Source organism: Nelumbo lutea, chromosome 5 (assembly GCF_056320005.1).
Source record: "Nelumbo lutea isolate HS-2025 chromosome 5, American lotus-T2T, whole genome shotgun sequence".
NCBI lineage: Eukaryota > Viridiplantae > Streptophyta > Magnoliopsida > Proteales > Nelumbonaceae > Nelumbo > Nelumbo lutea.
The window spans coordinates 2,596,582-2,619,024 of NC_142688.1; the positions used below are offsets into that span (position 1 = coordinate 2,596,582).

Consider the following 22,443-nt stretch of genomic DNA (forward strand, 5'->3'; position numbering starts at 1 on the left):
TCTAAGCTAGACATCAGAAGGAAAAGGATACCAGGAAGAAAGTAGACTCACCCGAAAAAGGCAAATGAATTATGGAAACTTGGACATGAGCTAAAAAACTTGGATGCGAGCTAAAACTTGGACGTAAGCTAAAACTTGGACGCGAGCTCAAGAAGCAAAACGTGGGAGAATGGCAAGGAAAAGCGACTGGGGTCCCCCACTGTTTATACTCACAGTAACTGAAAATCAACGGCTCTGATCAAGGCAAATCCAACGGCCCGCAGTCGCATTGACCTCACGTCTCCTAAGACTGAGACGTGACTAGCCGTACGTCTTTTGAAACTGAAAGAGTGTCGGCAGACGTCTCCCCGCGTTAAAGGCAACATCGGCATGTTTTTTCAAATTTGAAATAACGCCCGCTGTCACGTCTCCCAGCGGCGCGTTTTTTAAATTTTGAAATAAATGCATGATGTCACGTTTGTCAACATTTATAGATGGATTGGCGCGTTTCCCGACTTTTGGCACTCGAGAAACCCGAAAAAATCCTGACGGACGCGCACTTCATGCTATCAGTCAAACCAGTCTGAAGTACGGGTCAAATCCACCCGCCACCTCGCGAACTCCCCGCGCCAGGGCAAGCCCCTTTGCGCGAGGAGTGGGGGGCAATTGATGAAGGAAGATTTGGCCCGACCTCGTAACCACTCAACACGTGGCAAAGGCAACAGCTCGGGACGACAGTACGCCCAAGGCGTGAGCTCTGAAAAGAGGAACCAACGGTCCGAACTCCCCATAAGGAGCCCGAATTCTCCCTTTGACCCTGGGCCTTACGAGCACAAAGGGCAACAACCCGAACTGGCCTGCCCCAGGGCAGTTCAGGCCACACCCCTATCCGAACTCAAGACTTCACCTCGCACACCACTCCAGCACTTCGTCTCCAGGCCGCCGAACTGAACAACCGTACCTAACACTAAAGGAGTCCGTACCCTGAGGCGGGTGCACCTGACTGACTTAGGATCTGACGCTTGACAGCCGCATTTCAACGGCCACCTGCCACCGCCACCTCCAGTGACAAAGACGACTCCGACAAAGAGAGCAGTGGCGGTTGCCTGCCCTAGCAGAGGTGATGACACCCGAACTGGCAGAAGTGCAGAGGTAATGATACCCGACCTGACAGGAGCTTGGGAGTGAGTGCGCGAAGTGGTTATAAAAGGCTCTCTTCCCCCCAAGAATGAGGTATGTGATAACTTTGCGCTATCTGGTTTTGATCTTGCCTTTGAGAGAATACTAACTTGAGCTTCGGAGCAATCTCACCGGGTTCCTCCCCGGAGATTCCTCACCTTCTTCTCCGTTTCAGGCACCTGTTGCTCCAATCAAAGGCAAGGTCGTTGACAGCTAGGACCGGCCGGATTGCACACCATCAGTTTGTTTTTTGTACGAGGGATATAAACAAATTCTATTGACTGAAAGTGTTGTGTTTTGGCTTGAATGGTACCCGAGTGAAGTTGATCCACCCATGAGCAATCAAGAGAATGGTTATTGAGTTTTTTAACCAATCCTTCAGTATCTAAGCAGACCGGTAAATGATTGCAATTGTTACGTATTGCTGATTCCAAACCTTGAATTAGAGATCTAATTTCTGCATCATTGCTCCCATCAAATGAGCTGTCTGTGAACAAGGTAAATGAGGGAGTGACCAGATTTGACCTTGTGTTGGGGTGCTTATTCTCTTTTTTTGCAGTTTCTGAATATTCTTTGAGGATGTTGCAAGCTGATCCAATGTTTCTTAAGGGGTGATTTTTTTTTCTTTTGAAAGATCCGTTGAATCCTTGCTTCCCATAACTTGTATAGTATCATCTGGAATTTGGAGAATATGTAGATTTTCTCCATTTTGGAGAGATGGCCAAGTAACGAGTAGAACCATTCTGAAAGGTACTGATGAAATGGTTTGTCTCTAGTGTGTTATGGGTTTACTCCTATTTGAGCATGGCACCAGATTGCTCTAGCCAAAGGGCGTTGTAAAAACAAATGGTGAAATTATTCAATTTTTTGTGAACATATAGCACACAACATGTCTTGCTCTTGGAGATAGGCCTTGCATTTTTCTTTTGTTTTGTTACCCCCATGTATTGCCTTCCACATGAAAACTTGGAATTTGTATGGAATTTTTGGTTTCCATAATAGCTTCCAATCAAATACTTGATTTGAAGACGAGGTTGTGGCTTGTAAAAAGGATATGCATGCTGATTTAACTGTGTATCTACCTGAATTGTTCATTTTCCAAACAAGGGCATCTATTTCTGGTTATGCGTTTACCCTTATTTCAATTATGTGGTTAATTGACTCTGCTGTAAAGTGTTGTTGGAGAGCTTGTAGATTCCATGGTTCATTTGAAGTAGCAAATCAGAAACTCTTAAGCGCGTTCGATTTTGCAAACCATTATTTGATAGTTGGGGAATCCCTCCAGGTAGTGTTGGAATTCACAGGTCATGCAATGCATCAATACTTGATCCATCATTGATCAACCAAATCACTTATGCTTTGAGTTCTTTCATGGTTTTAATTGCATGTTTCCACCAGAGAGAATCATGGGCCTTTGGTTCAATTTGAAATGGGTTGTGGTTTCTGATATATCTTTCTTTGATGTTCTTGGCTAGGAGTATATTGGGGTTGGTGAGAATTCTCCATACTTACTTCCCAAACATGGCCTTGTTCATATGTAGACTTTGTTTGAAACCTAATCCCCCCTTTGATTTTGGTTGATAAAGCTTTGGCCAAGAGATTAGGTACTTTTAATGCTTATCTTTATTGCCTGAGCACCAGAAGTTCCTTTGTTCTTTATCCAATTTATCAATAAGAACTTTTGGTAATATGGCAGTGGACATGGTATATATTGGTATAGGTTGAGTGATTACTTGAATAAGAGTGATGCGGCCAGTTTGAGATAACAATTTTGCTTTCCAAAATTATATTTTTGATCTAATCTTCTAGTGAGGTATTTGTGTTGTTTTTCCCTGGCCATAGCTTCGCACCCAAATAGCTGTTGGCTTCAAAGCTCATATGGACACCTAGGTGTTTTGAGATGAATTTCCTGTATTGTCTGAATGTTTTTGCCGAATAGGATGCTTGACTTGTAAACTTCTGTTGCAAGGATATAATCATATGAAAAAAAAAAAAAAAAAGGTGTATGATCCTTTGGGAGTATCGACTGGAGCTTAACTTGGCGCTTGTCATCTTTTAGTTCAGCGGCTTGGTGCCATTATTATTGATTTTCTTATAGGCTTTGGCCCAATAGGCCCATAGGGGTTTTCTGAGGGAGAGTAGACGAGCTGGTGACAGGAACAGTGATAGCTTTTGTGGATTTAAATGCCTCCCCAAACCCAAACCCAAACCCAATACAAGGATGGCCGGTTTACACTACACCAACTGAACTACTGGGCCATGGGCAGTTGCCACTATATTGCTTTTTTGATCGGTGGTGTACTATTGTTTAGGAATATTTATTCTTCATGGAGGCTAATTGGAGGTAAAATAAGCTTTTACTTTGAAATACGATGGATTATCTCTTTTAAAGCAGGAGGAGTGACTTGTAATGCAATGCCCCTTTGAGTCGAAGAAAGTTTGGGCTATTAAAAACTGTGCAGCTTTTCCTTGCAAAATGCTCTGGAGGTCTTACAATTGTCATATTTATATTTGATTTTCCCTGCTTTTTTTTTATTTAAAAAAAAAAAGAAATTTGTGCATCACCATTCTTATACAGTCCATTTGAGCTGGCATGTTGGAGTGATTTGACGTAGGGCTTCCTAATGTTCCTTCTTCGATGATCTATCCAATAATATATTTTGATTACTTGCTTTAATTTTCAAGTCAATTTCCAGCTCTTCGCTCCTCTGTCTCATTTTTGTCTTATTTAGTGCCGGTGCCGGTGATCATCGTCATTGGAAAACCGATAACCGAAAAGGTAAATACGCCTAAATGGTGCCAAGTAGCCGAGTAGGGGAGGGAGACCTCTTCAGTTTCAGTAATCTTTGTGTGTAATCAGGATTTTCCCTGCACACTGCTACATGGGCTCAGGTAAACGTAAATCGGTAAATGTAAACTCTTTCTGAACTCTTTTCTGTACTGTGCTGGGAAAGATTGCCTTTTTGTAAAGGAGGGGAAGCGGGAAGCCCAAGGTAGGGTGATTTGGGCTGATTCTTATTGCTGTCTATTACAGAAAGAAGGGGGAGGGGGTGTTCCGTGTTCATTTCAATCTCCCTGAGAGCTGAGACGACAGAGAGCATTTTACAGCCTGACTCACTTACTACTTCACTGATGATGATGGCTCTCCTCTCTAAAAGCAGTGCGTGCGTTGAGGTTGGCCACCTGGGAGGGCTTACTGTATCTGTACTGGTAGGCCCTTAGGCCTTAGGCTCAATTTGTTTGGGAAGAGGTAGAAATATATATAAATATGTACAGTGCAACAACTACAAGGTTTATTATTTTGTTGTCGGAAACCGATTGTCTCCCTCCCCCACGAGTCCCTGTCCGGCCAGTCGGCCACACCCCACCCCAAGCACTGAAATGACTGTATGCAACCCCCACTCTTCAACGTAACATTTTTGGGAACTTGCCGTAGGCGACACATGTTTCCCCAAGTTGGAGCCTGGACTGCAGGAGCTACTAACTCACAAATTGGGATTTGGGATTTTGCTCATTTGCTCTCTCCTCTCCATCCAAATTCTTTCTCTCTCTCTCCTCAATTCTCCAATGTGGTTTTATTATGTACGCCTTAGTACGTAAAAGTAAAAAAAAAACCCAAAAATAAAAAGTACGTAAAGGTGAAAAGGACTGCTCTAATGACCGTTACCGTGTTCCACTACACAACATTATAATTCCCAAAACTTCAATATATATCACGAGACGTTGGATTTGGGGCTCAAATTACCATTTACCAATAACCAACAACTGCAGATAGATAGAGATTTTTTTCTTTTTCTTTTTTTTTTTTTGGAAAAGATAGACGGATAGAGATTGAATGTAGATTGTTTGTAGAAAAGAAAGAGATATATAATAGAGCGAGCGACAGAGAGGGAGAGAGATAGAGAGAGAAAAAGGGGGGGCAAAGACGGACCATCCCATCCGTTACCTCTCCAAGCTAAGCTAGGCTCCTACTCCCAGCCTCTCTGCTGCCCGTGCCCGTCATTACTACCTAGATCTCCCTCTCTCACACATAACATACACACGGGCGGATACACAGGGCGCAGGGAGAGGCAGAGAGATAACCAAAATCTCTCTCTCCCTCTCTCTCTCTCTCTTGTATATATATACATTTTTTTTTTCTGGTTCTTCTCCCAAGCAGGCTGCAGGCCCTCCTCGGCAACAAAAGCAAACAAGGGAGGAAGATAACCGAAAAAAAGGAAAAGGACACGAGTCATGGGCTGCTGTGGATCGTCTTTCTTAACCGAAACTCACCCTGAAAAGGAAAACCAGCAGAATCAGCACAACCAGAATCCGCCGTTCAACCACCCTACTGCCTCCGGCGGTTCTGACCCCGCAGGTGCTGCACTCGGTGGTGTTCCGCCTTTCTCCGAGTTCTCGCTTTCCGACCTTAGGGCCGCCACCAATAACTTCAGCTCCGACTTCATTGTCTCTGAGAGCGGAGAAAAAGCCCCTAATCTCGTCTACAAGGGGCGTCTACAGAATCGACGATGGATCGCCGTCAAGAAATTCACCAAGATGGCCTGGCCCGATCCCAAGCAGTTCGCTGTATGCATCCATCCTCCTCCTTTTCTTCGTTATTTTCTTTTCGTTTTTTCTTTCCTTAAAATTTTCTCTTTTAATTTTTTAGAAAAACACACACACACAAGGAAGACTCCTTTCTCTCCCTTTTTGCTTTATCTCTTATGCTATTGTTATTTTTCCTGGTTTTAGGAGGAAGCATGGGGTGTCGGGAAACTACGGCATAGGAGGCTAGCAAATTTGATTGGCTACTGCTGCGACGGTGATGAGAGACTGCTTGTTGCAGAATACATGCCCAATGATACCCTTGCCAAGCATCTATTTCACTGTATGCACTGTTTTCTTTTGCCCTCTTCTGTTCATGTTAGACATTTTCTCTGATTAGGTTTCACCTTGGTTATTTAATTCCTACTTCGAACTATCCTAGAGAGCTTTTAATTATTCCAAGCTAGATAAATATCTGGAATCCAAGAGAGACCGAATGTTTGAAGGACATCCAACGCTTGATTAGCTTTCGTTATTAATTTCTTCTTTTTAATGGATGGCATTGTTGGGGAATCTTGTCTTATTGTGGTTTACCGCGTGCTAGCATAGTATAAGTGATCTACGGGAATATGGACAAATGGTTAAAGTCCGTGGCAGTATTGCTTTTGTATTGCATTGTAGCTTTTGGTAGGTTAGTTTTGTTTTGGTATTCTTTCATTTTTGTTTGATAGGTTAGTCACATTATTAGGTGCTAGTTGTTACAGGGAATCAAATTTAAGGATCGTACGAACCCACTTATTTTGGGCTCAATTCATGGTTTCAGATTCAGTTGTAGGAGGTAGTACTCAACTCAACCTCAGCTCTTTCCCAGACCGCCTGGGATCTGCTACATGAATTCTAATATGCTTAAGAAATACATACACTTCACTCACACACAGCACACACTCTCTCTCTCTCTCAACTGAGTTTATACAGCTGTAAAATTGGGATGATCTGTGACGCTAATTCTCGTGCTTCTTTTGTATCAACAGATGTAACCCTAGACACTCTTTTCTTCTTTTTTGACAGGGGAAAATCAAACTATTGAGTGGGCCATGCGCTTGAGGGTTGCTTTGTATATTGCTGAAGCATTAGAATATTGTAGTACTGAGGGTCGACCATTGTATCATGACTTGAATGCTTATAGAGTTCTGTTTGATGAGGTATTATAGTTGATCTCTTCTCTTTTCAATGTTTTTCTTTCTGGCATTATATTGCCACTTAATCTCTGATAATAAAAATTATCCCACTTCCATCATCAATCATGTGATGACATTGATTTGTTTTATTTCTTCTATTTCTGTTTACATTTAATTTTAAACAATACTGTTTTGATGATGTGCTGTGTCTTTAACTGCTGATTGGTTTGTTGATTGTAGGATGGTGATCCCCGGCTTTCCTGCTTTGGCCTTATGAAAAATAGCAGGGACGGGAAAAGTTATAGCACAAATCTTGCATACACCCCTCCAGAGTACCTACGGAATGGTATTATTTCTCTCAGATTTGAATTTTATAACTCATCTTTTTTTCAATTCCAGTTTTTTTAACATTTAGGAGGTCCAAAGCAACTTTAGGTAAATCTTGCAGCATCTATAGGCTAAGTAATAAATAATAAAATAATGAAGTAATTAACTTCATTGTTCATAAAAAAAGGAAACTAGCTTCATTTTTCAATCTAATGGGCTTAAGTTGAACTCAATGATTGTCACACTCCAAGTCATATCTTCTTTTTGGATGGGGTGTCATACTGATACATCCTCTACTGGTCCTGACTTTGTTCAGACCTCTACGGTTTCATTAATCAATACTACATTGTCTGCAAACCATCTCAAGGGATCGCTTGAAAAGCATAGAAATAGTTTTTTGTATATCTCAATTCTCAAACAGATTTCACATGTATCAGCAGAATGCTTGCTTGATATTAACTGAAGTATAATAAGGATTACCACTCTATACACTAAAAATGGAAGGGGGCTCATGTAGCTTTTTTCATAAAGAAGTGTGACTGTTGCCCAATGTGTAGAAGATTTCTCTTTTTCTCTTTTAAAAAATGAGAACGAGATTGGAAGTTGACAGCAGGTCTGGAGTTCAAGTTAGGAAAGCTTTAAGGTGTTACTGTAAGGGCTGTCATTGTCAAAGTGAATGGTAAATCTAGATATTGGCTATTGGGTGACCAATTTTAAGGAGTTTGAGGGCTTTACACAAGAACATTTCAGTAGGCATAGGTAATGTATAATTTTTCATCCATCTTTTTCGGTGTAGGAAAACATTTACAGGTTCTTCTATTTCTGTGACTTATTTTGGTTGCTCTTCATCATTATTCTTGATAAGAGATCCTTGTCCTCCTTTTGAATGAAATTCACTATTTAGCAAAAGAAGAAAGAGAGGCTTTAAGGTGGCTAGGATAGGTTAGATTGTATGACAGAGAAGAGATTCTCAGTTCAACTCCGTTCTTGGTCTCAGGGAGTGGTGAGCAGCACATAACTTGAATCAATCAAATGCCATGATATAGGGGGGCTTTCCTTTGTTAGAAATCCATAGATAATATTTTGGAATTTAAAAAAAAAAATGCAACACGATATCTCAGAAAGAAGCAACCCTTGATAGCTGCACTGGTGTGTGAAAGCTGTTGTGCTAATACACTCCCGCTTTTTTGCAGCAACAGCTTTGAATCCAAACAAGCAAAGGCTGTGAAGCCACACATGTCTGAGAGCAAGCGAAGGCATCAACTTCAGGTGCCCGCTAGTGCACTGCAATGTGCCAGAGCTTTCTAGAGCCCTGCTCAATCTAGAATACTACTGCATGCATCTGTTTTGAATCATGAATGGACAACAATCAGTGAAAGGCTGTCAGATCTGAACAGAGAAAAGTAAAGGGAGAAGTTTCAATGTTATGGGAATAAGTTTGGTTAGCTGTACTTTAAGGGACTAGGTTGTGAAGAAGGAAGCTGTTATGCAGTTATTGCTTAGATTTATGGTTGTTGGACTGGGTATTCAATGAGCATAGACAGATTTAAAGCAGTAAGCACAGAGAAGAAAAACAGAGAAGGTAGCACTTACTGCCATCAGCATCAACAAGCAATCTTGCCATCAACACCATGATTTTGAAGGAGTCATTGGTTGTTAGAAACTTAGAATTGCTCTAACAACAGCAGTAGAAAAAACATAACATTGACTTGGGATGTGAGTAATCCTTGGTGATTTAGGACTAGAATTTTGACTTGGGATTTACATAAGAAAAATCATAGTTGACCTAGGAATAGGAATAAGACAGGTTCTACTTATGACTATGACTCTAAGCTATTAAGATAACATTGACTTGGTAATAGGGATTTAACAATTAGCCTTCATCAAGTGTCATTTACAAAATTTCTCTTCTTATACTTCTCTCTCAATTTCCATGTGCTAAACAAAGAATCATTTCTCCATGGTATAATGGGAATTCTTCTCCTTTTCCCTTTTCTTTGTAGTTAATGCACTTTCTTATTATCTCACACCCATATCTTTGTTAATTCAACATAACGAGGGTTTTATCCATTCTTTGATTTAACAAAGTTATGTATACAACCTGTTTCTCTAACTTGCGTGAACAAAATAAGGTTCTGTCTCGTAGTCTTTTATAAGTAATGTAATGTTGTTTAAGTGTTTTACCATAAAGGGGAATCAAGTTACCCGACTTCAGCTTTATCTATTAAGGAGGCCACAACCTCCTTAAAAATGTATTCACTAAAAGACATAGCAATAAGCTTTTTCAGTTCAGCCACTTCGGCTGTTATCTAACGGCCCCCAAGTGTTGTCAATTCTTTGTCAAACTGTTTATGTACCAAGAGGTTGTCATCTATGGGCATTACTTGATTCTTGGACAGTAAAAGGTTTTAACAATAAAAGTCATTTCAAACGAATTCTTACTCCTCTGTTGGTGCTTTCAGAAAGAGCTTTTTTTTTTTTTGAAAAACAATATCCTGATCTTAATTGCAGGTGTCGAGGATGATGTATTTTTGGGTCTCTGTGCTGGTGGATTTTCAGGCCCAAGTTATTCTTTAGGGACTATGCACCTTTCTGTATAGATGGCTCATTCCAATGTCAAATGCTCCAGAAATAATAATAATAATTTATTACATGTACATCATTATAGGCCTAGAATCTACAAAAACAACTTATCTAAGCTCCATTTGGCATCTTTACACTCATGTAAGGGCCTAGGTTAACACATTGAATAAACCAAGTGTAATTAAAGATTATCTGGCCTAATGATACTCATATACCTGTACATGCTTAGCATGCCCATGTTGGATGTGGTATGTACCTGATGTGATACTGGCTCCTGCATTGAAACTTCTAGCGGATGGTATTATTTAACAAATCATGCCATAACATTATGTATATCTTTTGCAGTTAAATTAAATTTGGCACGATTAAGTATCAAGAAATGAAGCTTAGCTTAAAAAACTAGATATAAAAGCAATACACAAGTTTATTAAATAAGGTACCTGTAACCATCTCCCTATGATCTTAGGAAATGGAAAGTCATATCCCCATTTTCCATGTTTGGGCATCCTAGTATTTGACTCTGTGCTAAGCTTAAAAAACTAGATATAAAACAATATACAAATATATTAAATAGAAAGTCAAATCAGTGTTTATGGTAGGGCATTGGGAAAATATTAATAGAATTAGGATTCTTTGCTATCTAACCAAGCTCATGGGTAACAAGGCCTTTCTCACTAGCAGGTAGGCTAAAATAGATGATTTAGACTAATTTATTCAATAAAAGTACTTGAGGTAATGTGTCTTAGACAAAAAAAAAAAAAAAAGAAGGAAACCTATTTACTGCCTAAGGGGGTTTATGCCCAGTTCCTTGGAACAGAGAACCCCTTCTCACACAAGAGTCAACTAATCTATTAATTTGACAAAATAACAGGAAATACTTAAAACCGAAGCCCTTGTATGATAGGGCCCTTACAATGTTGGATATGATCCTTATACTTAAATGTTGTAGTAGAAGACCATTTCACAATCAACCTTGTCGCATTTTCCACTTATCTAGGTTTATGCATCCCATGTTTTTGAGTTGGAATTCATGTTCACAAATTATTTTACCACAGGAAATTAAAGATGTAGAAAAAAGGTTTGAAAAGCTGGAATGGACTAATTTTGTCAAATCTTGTGAAATTATTATTAATCTCAATTCAATTATTACTATTCAATATTTTTTAAAATTATCAATTACTAGTAGTCGTATTTCACAATATGATTGATTTGTGAATCTTACAATTTAGTGCAATCCCAGTTGCACTAATTGGCATACTTGATCTAGTGCCGTATTATAATGATTTGAAACCTGGATTGAATCTGGGCATACTGTTGAACCATTTGGATCATCACCCTCCATTGTTCAAAAGTTAAGAACCATTTTGGGTAGTCCAGTTGAACCATTGGCTGTTCAAAATTTTGGGTCAAAAAAAGGAAGAAGAGTAAACCTATCCTTGTTCCAACAAGTCATCCATTTGGATCATGGTAGCGTTACTTTGAATCGCTATATACATTTATATACCCTTCTTTTACATCTATTCTTATTGAAGTATTTGTAGTAAGTTCACTTCTACTTTTTCTCCCTTTTTTCCCCTTATTTCATTTCTTTTATAATATTGTAGGAGTTGAGGTTATTCCTCATAGAGACTAAAAAACCTTTCCTTTTGTTTTCCTTTTTTTCCCTGGTTTTTTTTCTTATTCATTTTTATTATTTTTGGAATTGCTGAATGGCCTAATGTACTAAAATCTTTTCAAGTTTCTCCCTTCAAACAGATGTTTGTAATCCAATTTAATGAAGCTTCTCTAGTTTTTCTATTTTTTATTTCTTTTACCCTGTCCTCAAATTTCTTTTAATATTTGAACTAGCGGAGGGGGCCTTGCATTGCAGAGGCTCGCTCATTAACTATCAGGCTCGAGCTCGATTCGAATTAGATACTTGAGATTGAGCTTGAGCTTGAGCTTGAGCTTGAGCTTGGCTCGAGTCAAAAGCTCGGAAGTTCGAGCTCAGCTATCTTTGATTGCAGGTCTATCAAGCAGCTGAGGTGCCGAGCCGAGGTCTCCCTCAATTACTGAGGTGCCAAACTGAGGTCTCCCTCAACTGCTGAAGAGTCGAGCTGAGGTTTCCCTAGCAGGCGAGGTGTTGAGCTAAGGTCCCCCTTAGTTGACAAGGTGCCGAGCTGAGGTCTCTCTTAGTTGTCGAGGTGTTGAGCCGAGATCTCTCCCAATGACCGAGGTGCCGAGCCAAGGTCTTCCTCAGTGGTCGAGGTGCCATCTAGCTCGAGCTCGATTCAAGTTGGAGACTTGAGCTTGAGCTTAGAAGTTCGAGCTCGGCTCGACCCAAACTTGACTACCTTTGATTGCAGGTCCCCGAGCAATCAAGATGCCGAGCTGAGGTCTCCCTCAGTTGGAGAGAGTGGCATTCTTGTAATTTATAAGGAGAGATGGCAGGAGAAAGAGATGGCGTTCTTGTAATTTATAAGAAAGAGAGAGAAAGAGAGTTGGTAGGAGAGAGAGTGGCATTCTTGTAATTTGAAAGAAAAAAAAGCAAGAGAGAGAGAGTTGGTAGAAAAGAGTGGCATTCTTGTAATTTGAAAGAACAAAAAAAGCAAAAGAGAGAGTTGGTAGAGTGTCATTCTTGTAATTTCTATGAAAAAAAGCCAAAAAATACTGTTAGATTCCATTTCCCTCATCCTCATGCCTTCTTAAGTACACATTTCAGCTTAATATATTTATATAGATATTGTCTTTCAGTTTCTTCCACTTTATTTCTACTTAAAACCCTAGGTGCCAAGACATGCAGATAGAGAGATGAAACAGTTGGTAAGGGAGTTAAAGGAACCTTTAACTGGATACTGTGGTCAACTAATAGTATTATTGGTGTTTTGGCATGGCAGGAAGCAGGGAGAAGCCAATTGTATTGGGGCTTGATTCCCCCAGGGGGGGAACATGTATACATGTATAGCTTTCTATCTTAATAATTAATAAAATGATAAATGTAACTGATAAAATCTTTGACTTTATTTTTATGCTTTATTATTTGAGGTAAGTTTAATCATTACTCACATGCTAATATACCCAATATAGATTCAGACCTTTTTTACCTAGATGGGCAAGGTTTAAAATGTTGATGTCGATGGAAATGTCTCTTGCCAAAATATAGGACATATGTCGGAAATGTCAAGGGGAAATATTGTAAAAATTAGAGACATTGTGGAAATATGCAAAGATATTTTGTAAAATGATAAAAGAAGCATTAATACATATTTCTAGACTATTATCTTATTCCCAACCATTATATAAAGCTAAGAAACTAAGATCAATAACAAATTAGTAAATGGCGATTTACCGATTTATTATGCATTTTGATGTTTTTACAAGGTTATCTGATATTTTCTTTTCTTATTTTTAATTCTGATTTATTATAAATTCTAACGTATTTATTTCACACTAGTAAATAGAAATACATTTATTCTGATTTTTTAAATATTAAAGTTATAATACATTATGTTTTATTATAAATTTAATAAACTGATTCTCCTTTTTGTAGTATTAAGATTATGATAAATTTTGATTTCTTATAAAACTTAATGAATTTATTAGGATTTTTAATACTAAATTTATAAAAAATTATGATTTAGTATAATTTATTATTTTTTTTTGAATTTTTATATTAAATGTAGAATATGGTTTATTATAAAATTTAATAAACATTTTCTGATTTTAATAAATATTTTAAAAAATAGTAACTAGTTAAAATTTTATTACTTGAAAAATATTTTATGTTTTATATTATAAAGTAATTAATTTATTCTTTTGTTTTTATATTTTGTTAACTCTTTTTGTAAATATTTTATTTGAAATATTAAATAGAAATTATTAATGGAATAATCTATATTAATATGCTATACTATATTAATATAATATAGTAATATATTATATTTTTAACGTACATTAGTCGACATCTTGTCGACATAATAGGAAAAACTGTATTTTTTTTTGGTTATTTGGACCGATTTGGTCGACATTTCTGAAATATAGGAAATGCCGACCGACATAATGTAATTTTTATATTACCATCCACTTTCATGTTGGTGAGCCTCGACATCGACATACGTCGGGCGACGTTAGTGACATTTGGCGACATTTGAAACCATGGATATGGGTTGGTACATGATGGTGGTAACTTACAGTGTAGCATTCACTTGATAAAAACATGTACACTTGTATGACTTTCTCTTTTAATAATTCTTAAAATGATAAATGTAAATGAACAAAAAACCTTCCATTTATTTTTATGTTTTTATTATTTTAAGTAAGCTTAAGCATTACTCACTCCCTAATATACCCAATATAGATTGAGATACATTAAGACCTTTTTTACACATGGATTGGTGCGTGATGGCGGTAACTTACAGTGTAGCATTCACTTGATAAAAAAATGATATACTGTTGTATATGTTGTCTTGTGTTTCATTTAAATATGCTGTTCAAGTATATAGCTCGGCTGGCTATGTTGTGTGAAAACTATTTTATCATTGCATTACATCAATTACTTTTTTTTTTTTGTTTGATTTTGACTAATAACATATGCAATCTTGATGATTTCTACATTTGTAGGGAGGGTCACTCCTGAAAGTGTTGTCTTCAGCTTTGGTACTGTTCTCTTGGATCTTCTTAGTGGAAAGCATATTCCTCCAAGTCATGTAAGCTCTTCTACATATGCAATCTATTTAAAGTATGCCATCATTATCATCATCTTTAGAATTGCATTTAGGATTAAATTCAGGCCCCATTCGCTTTTCGATAAGTTATTTACCCGGTTAAATACAATTACCTGGGCAAGTTTTTCCTGTGAAATATTTACCCGGGGTAAGTTCATTTATCCATGTTCTTTTATTTTCTAGGTAAATAAGGTAATGATCATTTTACCCATAAAAAAACTATTATTAAAAGGGGCAATTTTGTCCCATTCAAGTATTAGCAACTTTCCTCCTAGGTGGGAAAGTTATTTACCCACTTAGGAGATGGGTATCTACCCAGGAAAATAAACTTTCCCTGGTCCCCACATAAATCTGAAAAATGAACATGGGATTCTTCGTCAATGGGAACCAAAATCCCATTGACCAACTTTCCCCCCACTCAAAATCCAAAAAAAGAACACACCCTCAAAATTAAGCTTATGGACAAATGCCTTAGAAACAAGAGGTTTTAAAATAAGTAGTATAAAACAGAGTAGATGACATGTAAATTTAGTAATAATGGGATCAAGATAACTCAATGTGACTATTTCAGGTACCTTGGTTCAATAATTCATAACAAGGGAGAGATTAAAGAGGATGTCACCCAAAGAATTAGAGCAGGATGGGCAAATTGCAGGGGTGCATCTGGGCCTTTGTTTGATAGGCGATTACCACTTAGATTAAAAGAAAGAATCTATAAAGCAGTTGTAATGCCAGATATGTTGTATGGAGCAGTGTTGGGGAGTCAAGAAACAATGGGGATAGTAGACTAAGGCCCCGTGTGGTGCATCTTTTCGTGCGGTGCAGATCGCGTTGTGGTCTTTTTCTGTTTGGTTCGGTGGAGATATAGCTGCCAAAAGACACTGCACTGAAAAGATGCATGAAGCCCGTTTTGGGTTATTTTTGGGAAGCTCCAAATGGAGTTTTTTGGTTTTTTTTTTCAACTTGTCTTTGTGTGGAAAGACACACTTTAACCAAACGGTCTTCAGGCTGTCAAGATCTTGATGCAAAAGCTCACTATGTCTTTTAACTGTCAGAGCTTCCAGAAGATCTTTCAAAAAAGACTTGCCAAATGGCCCCTAAGATGGTTTGGGCATGTGCATAGAAGACCACCAATTGTGCCAGTTAGAAGAAGTGATTTGTTACATATTGAAGGGGTTAGAAGAGATTGGGGTAGACCAAAAAGGACAGGGGTAGTGGTAAGAAATGATTTAAGCATTAATAATTTAACAGTGGATATGACTTTAAATAGAATGGATTGACGAAACAGGATTCGTGTAGTCAAACCCATGTAGTTGGGAACTTGGGATAAGGAGTGGATGATGATGATGATGATGATGATGGCCTTTTAGGTTTGTTCTCAGAACACACTTTGACTTAGCTTACAAATTTTTTATTTTAAATATCAAGAATAAAAAATAATCTATTTAATTTGATTGTCCGTGTTGAGTGGGTTGAACCTTTACAAACTAGTGAAAGTTAGACCCTTAGATACTTATCAAAAAATTTACACACTTAGCTCAGAACATTAGGGCTTAGTTTAGAGAAGAATAAAGAAAGGAAGGAGTCTGGACTGAATTCAATTTAAGTCAACAGGCTCTTGTATGTTAACAGGTTTGGGGTTGAACTGGACCATCTTGGCCTCCAGGTGATGGGCCAAACAGTTTGACTATTCAGATCAAAAACAGGTCGAAAATACTGTTGTATTCTTTAAAAGTTGAAATCATTATAAAGTCTAAAATTCCATCAATAGTATTCATAGAATATTGTGTGGGAATATTTTGCTTGAAGTTTTTGACTTGTTAGGCACAAATATATAAAAGTATAGTGACCTTAAGTATGACCATTTAATTGAAAACCATAAAATTTCTGGATACTCTCATACTCCTTAGTATTTATTCTGTCTTATTAATTGATCTTTAGATATGAATGCAGGCTCTTGATATGATACGGGGGAAAAGCATTCTTCTTTTAATGGATTCACATTTAGAAGGGAACTTTTCAACAGAAGAGGCAACAGCAGTCATTGGCCTTGCTTCTCGATGTCTGCAATATGAACCTAGGGAGCGGCCAAACCCAAAGAACCTTGTTGCCACACTTTCACCACTGAACACAAAACCAGATGTAATTTTCTATCTTTGCTTACTAATTTTAATATACTGCTATGTTCTGAAAACACCAGAATCTCTATGACATGCTTACTTAAATTTATGCATGTATATGCTTACGTTAGTGGGTAATGAAGATTGCTTCTAGTAGTGGACAATCACTCTGCATGTATGTTGAGTGGGTGTTGTAGCTATTTCTGGAGATTTAGCTTTTTATGTGATGCCATCATTAAAAACATAATATGGGTTCCCATGAAAAGAGTTTTTTTTTGGAAAGGTAAAAGGGAAGTTTTATTAAAGAAATGAGAAAACTGAGTACAACCACTTAACAGGTGCTAAGATAGCACCCCACAAAGAAACTACAACTGGAACCTCTTGAGAAACATGCAACAGAAACATAGTTAGAAAACCTTCCTTTTAAGCACTGGATACCACCCCCAGAAACTCCACCAAAAGCACATTCAATCCTCCCCATTAAATAAATCAGCTTGCCTTCCTTGCTCATTCCAAATCCCCCCTCCCCTGCAGAAGCTTTCATACAAGTCCCTCCTCCCAAGTTCTTCAAGAGGCTCTTCTTGCAAAAGCCTCCTCCCCTCCCCAAAAGAACTAACCCGAAGACTTGCCAACTCTACCTCACTGTCAACAATTTCCTTTAAGTTTAAACTATCTTGCTCCACCTCCTTCCCTTCCATCACCACCTTGACCCCAACCTCCCCCTCCTGTCCTCCACAACCACTCTCCTCCACAAACGCACCACTTTTTCCAGACTCCCCCATAGGAGGAGACAAGGACAGGTCTTTTTCCCATAAACACCTTGGAAGTCCTGGTTCTCCCTAACAGGGTCAACATGATTGGGATTTCTGAACTTAACCCCTTTTCCTTTGTAAATCCTTTTGAATTTGTTGGTAGGCCCTGCCCTGATCAAACCATCTTTTCAATCAAGAAAACACCTTAGTAACATGCATAATGTGGATTTTACTCAACACTCTAGGCTTTTCAAAACCACCAATCAATCTCCTTCTTGCCCTCATTTACCCCCCTTCCCCCTCTTCCAACCCAAATCAAAACCCACTTTATCCACTACCACTTCAGAAACCCAAAGATCGTCACATGTTCCAGACAACTCTGGACTGTCCAGATAAGATTTTCAATGCCATTAGCTTGACAGCTACTGTTAACAATTGTCTGAAGTCTGAACACCAGCACCCCCTTCTTCAACATTCCCCTTTGACCTTTCTTTCTTGGCACTCTCCACCTCTTCCATGACTGACACCACTCCAAATCCTAGGACCTTTTCAACCCTCGAAACCACTTGTCTACAGTGTCAGTCCTTGCCTCCTGAATCTCACTGTCATAACTCTCTGTAATAGGTACAGCAGCTGGGCTCAGGATACCCTCAGTCCAAATTTCCACTGTGGTGGCACCTTATCAGTCACAGAATCGAGATCAAAGACTTGCCTGAAGAAAACAGAGAATCACAGCACTTGTCATTGTTGAACACTGTAATCTTTGACTCTGTCTTCTCTTGCACTTCAACTCAAAACCTTGTTGTCACCCAGACCCATTCCGCTTTTTCCCCTACACCTACCTTACGATCTCCACCTTTCTTGGACTACCTCCTTTTTAACCTCTTACTCATAATATTTTCCAATGTTACTCTTTCCTTTTTTAATCCGCAGGTCCATCCACCAATTTCTTCTTCTCATATCACTTTTCTTGGTAAGGTGGTCCCCACATCCCTTGATCTCCTCCCTAGCTAAAGCTAATGCCTCCTCAGCTTCCTTGCACAAAGATTTGTGTTCCCCAGATTTTTTGAATAAAGAATTTGGTTCTTCATTAGTATGCTCTCAGCTCCCAATGAATGAAGCCCTTTGTCTTCCCTCAGAGGAAACTCCCTCTACTTGTTGGCTGTTGACCTGCTCTGCCTTAACAGCAGCCACCTCAGCCATAGTTTTCAAGGCACCAAGGTGAGGCTAGACGACAGGGACATGCCTTGTCATTGTCGCCTAGTCGCCTAGGCAATGGATTTTTTTTAAGTAAAAACATATATCCTAGGGTAGTTCTCTAGGTTCCATAACCATATTTCCTTAACATTTATCCATAATTTTCATAGGAAAAGTATAAACTTCATGATTAAGTACAGAAAATCAACATATTTATAACAAAAAAGAAGAAAGAAAAGAAATACAGGGGGTTATTTTGTTATAGGAAAAGAAGAAACGAAAAAGTGGAAGGAGAAGAATATGTGGAAGAAGATAATGTGTTGATTAGACAAAATTTTAAGTTATTCCTTATTGGTTCAGGTTTTGAAGTCTTTGAGGGTTAAATGCAGCATTTAGAAATGTTTGTGTTGATTAAACCCTAACAAATAAGAAAATAATAAAAAGAAATTAGTATATAAAAACACAAAGTGAATATTTTAGTTTAATAATGTATATTTTATAATTATAATCTCAAAAAATTAAGAATATAAAAGTATTGTATAACACAATGTACAAAACTGCTTGGCGATTAGGTGAGTGAGCCTCCAAGGGTGTCTTGTCGCTTAGGCATCGCCTTGACAAACTATGGCCTCAGCTCTTACTCCTCTATCCCTTGAAACCTCCTCCTGACCCTTTGTCTTCTCAGCCCCTTCATGGGCAGCAGTGTTTGAAATTACCTCATTGCTCTTCCTACCCTCCAACTCATCATCTTCCTCCTCCATGTGCCCTTTTCCCCTTCTCCTTGCCCTCTGCAATTTCCCCTGAACCTCGATCTTCCATGCAACACTGGCCACATCTCTACCTAAACCCACATCCTCCTACATGAGAGCATCAAATCTTCCCCCTCAACAACTCTGAGGTCATTAATCTCACCAGTGAATCCAGGCTTGATTAAAGTAGGAATGCAGTATAGGTCGTAAACTTCAATCAGAAACCTTGTCATATCAATCTTTTTCCACATCCTAGTCCTACAATCATGTAACAAGAATTTATCACAACAGATTCCCAGTGCCACTACCCTGAACATCTCCAAACACCAAGCATGAAGAGGAATACTCAACATTCCTATCCAAACTGATATTCTCCAACCATCGATAATTGCCCCTGCCGATGGGAACCACCTACTCAACCACAAGTGACCTATTTCACTGACTTTCACTTCCCAATACACAATCTGCTGCATCTTTGCTCTGAAACATGAAGAGCAACAAGCCACCATTCAACTTTCGAATGCCCGAGACATTCTCCTTTCCCCATTTGACTTCTTCCCTACATCACCAGCTTTTCAACATCTGGTACAGTACCAGTGACTCTCCCAACCCAACAAGCTTCCAACACTTATAATCATTCAGCAATCTTTTCAACTTCATTAGAGGCTGCACCGACCTTCCTGCCCATATAATTTTCTTAGTAAGGGCTTCTCTTATTTTACCTTGCTGTCTATTTCATAACCTGCTTCATCATTTTTTGCTGGTACTGGTTATGGATACTTATAGGGTAAATGTTCTCACATATCATCATTTTTTGTGACTGAGAATATACTTAATTGTTTTATTGATGTAAACATATGAATCGTATGTGTAGCATGTGTTGTTGTAAGAAACTATAAAAGTATTGGTAGCTTCATCAGTACAAGCTAGTAGGATCTGAAATTTGAACCAAATACTGGGTTTATTTGGCTTCTCTAAACCAGGGGAAGGGACAAGGAAGCATGCATTAAGGACATTGTTATGTAGGCCCTAATAGAGGAGCATGATTTAACTTAAACTCTTTGGGGCTTTATAAAAGCCCAGAAAGTTTCCTCATTTCAAATATTTGAGCTGTACCAGTAAATGGCTGTTGGTAGCCTTGTCCACAGTTCAAACTTTTGATAGCTTCCTGTATGACACACCCTTTGTTTGTGTTATACTGCAAAGCTTGTGCTTTTGTCCAAGATCATAGGTTAATGTTTGTATTAGCCACGCGAGTTTTTCTTTATTCTTTTAATGTGAAGGCGGAGGACATTGCCTCTCTGTGTATATGCGCAGGGTGAGGCTGTCCTTTAGAAGGATCCTGCATTGGCAAGAGTCTCATGCACTGGGCTGCCCTTTAGAAGAAAATATTTGTTTCCTCTGGATCGTCCATGTGATGCTTTGTATCCTTAACACTGCTGTTTGTTGACTGTCTAGAAATGGCTTTGTCATTTTGCAACTCTTATGATTATCAGTCGGTACTTTTTTTGTTTGTAGCAGAAGCAATCAAGTTTGTGGAAGAATTTTGTTTGCCCTGCATATTTTGCCGATGCAATTATATCCACTCCTAATGGTTATTGTCATCCTTCATTGGCTATTTCCATTTGAACTTTAGTGGATATTGTGATTATTTGTAGTCGGTGATTGTGCTCTGCTCTAGGGTTTTTTGCTTTGATCTAAATGCAGGCTATAGTGAATATGTAGTTAGTGATTGTGGTTATATTGGGTCAAAGCTACATGTTTCTGCATTCTAGTGAATTCATGTGTCTACTTAATGGAAGTACTTGTTATTTTTCCTTTTATTAGGATCAGATCAGCTTATTCAGGATCAACTTGATGGTTTCTATAAATGTTAGGAGGATAAACTTCCTTTTGCTTTACATCTGACCCCATGATTCTCATGCAGGCCCCATCTTATGTGATGTTAGGAATACCAAAACATGAGGAAGCCCCTCCTACCCCCCAACACCCTCTCTCACCAATGGGGGAGGCCTGTTCACGCATGGACCTTACAGCAATCCATCAGATATTGGTAATGACACACTACAGGGATGATGAAGGAACCAACGAGGTAATTGACTTGTATGAATGACTAGGGAATCTGGCAGAAGTTTTTGAATTTTTTGCTAATGGTTATTTCAATGTATATTCCTACAGTTATCCTTCCAAGAGTGGACGCAACAAATGCGTGATATGCTGGAGGCCAGGAAGCGTGGGGACTTTGCATTCCGTGATAAAGATTTTAAAACTGCCATCGACTGCTATTCTCAGGTGCACTTTCTATTTCCGGTGTCCAATTTGTGACTCGTGTTCTATGGTTTAGAATTATTTAAAAATGCCAAAAACGAAATATTACCAAAAAAGAATTATTTAAAAATGCCAAACATTTTAGAATAGGAAAAATTTCAAAAAAAAGCAACACTAATTGTTATCACAACATTGCATAAAGTATCCTGGTGTCCTGCATGAACTGTGCCAATGCTCAACTGACCAGTTCGGATTCTAAAATTTCCATTCACCTGCTGGGCCAATACAGGACGGTAATTGCCACGATGAGATGTTTTTCCTAAAATCCTCTACCATTTGCTCCATTTTAATTAATTAATAGACAACTATCAAAAGACAACCAAGTCAACTTAGAAGATATGATATTTTTGTTTATCCGACGATTTTTTTTTTCTATCCTTTGATCCTTTGCTTTTTATGCAGTTCATAGACGTTGGAACAATGATATCCCCAACCGTTTATGCACGGCGCAGTCTATGCTATCTCCTCTGTGACCAACCAGATGCTGCTCTACGAGATGCAATGCAAGCACAATGCGTCAACCCAGAATGGCCTACAGCTTTCTACATGCAGGCAGTTGCTCTTGCGAAGCTTGACATGCACAAAGATGCAGCTGACATGTTAAATGAGGCGGCAGGGCTAGAAGAAAAGAGGCAAAAAGGTGGAAGGTGATCCTGAGAATCGATCATGCGAATTCTGATGAACACACATCGAGTCTTCGTAATTTAGTTGGGAAGTTGACTTCTCGTTCACAACAATAGAAGATAGAAAATTGTAATATAGAAAGGACATCAAGTTTTTTACCCCTTAAATTAATGCATGCGCCCTTTTTTTCGCTCATTTTT

The 22,443-nt window shown here is 38.6% G+C and overlaps 1 protein-coding gene across 1 annotated transcript; it reads left to right on the forward strand.

Moving 5' to 3' along the window:
- The first annotated feature begins 4,357 nt into the window (after window positions 1–4,357).
- Window positions 4,358–22,438, forward strand: LOC148849814 (serine/threonine-protein kinase BSK1-like). Its single transcript, XM_088945070.1, has 9 exons — window positions 4,358–5,724; window positions 5,890–6,025; window positions 6,751–6,884; window positions 7,101–7,206; window positions 14,370–14,455; window positions 16,427–16,615; window positions 21,219–21,383; window positions 21,470–21,583; window positions 22,022–22,438. The coding sequence occupies exons 1-9, from the start codon at window positions 5,392–5,394 to the stop codon at window positions 22,268–22,270; spliced, it is 1,512 nt and encodes a 503-aa protein (XP_088801196.1). The 5' UTR covers window positions 4,358–5,391; the 3' UTR covers window positions 22,271–22,438.
- Window positions 22,439–22,443: the final 5 nt, after the last annotated feature.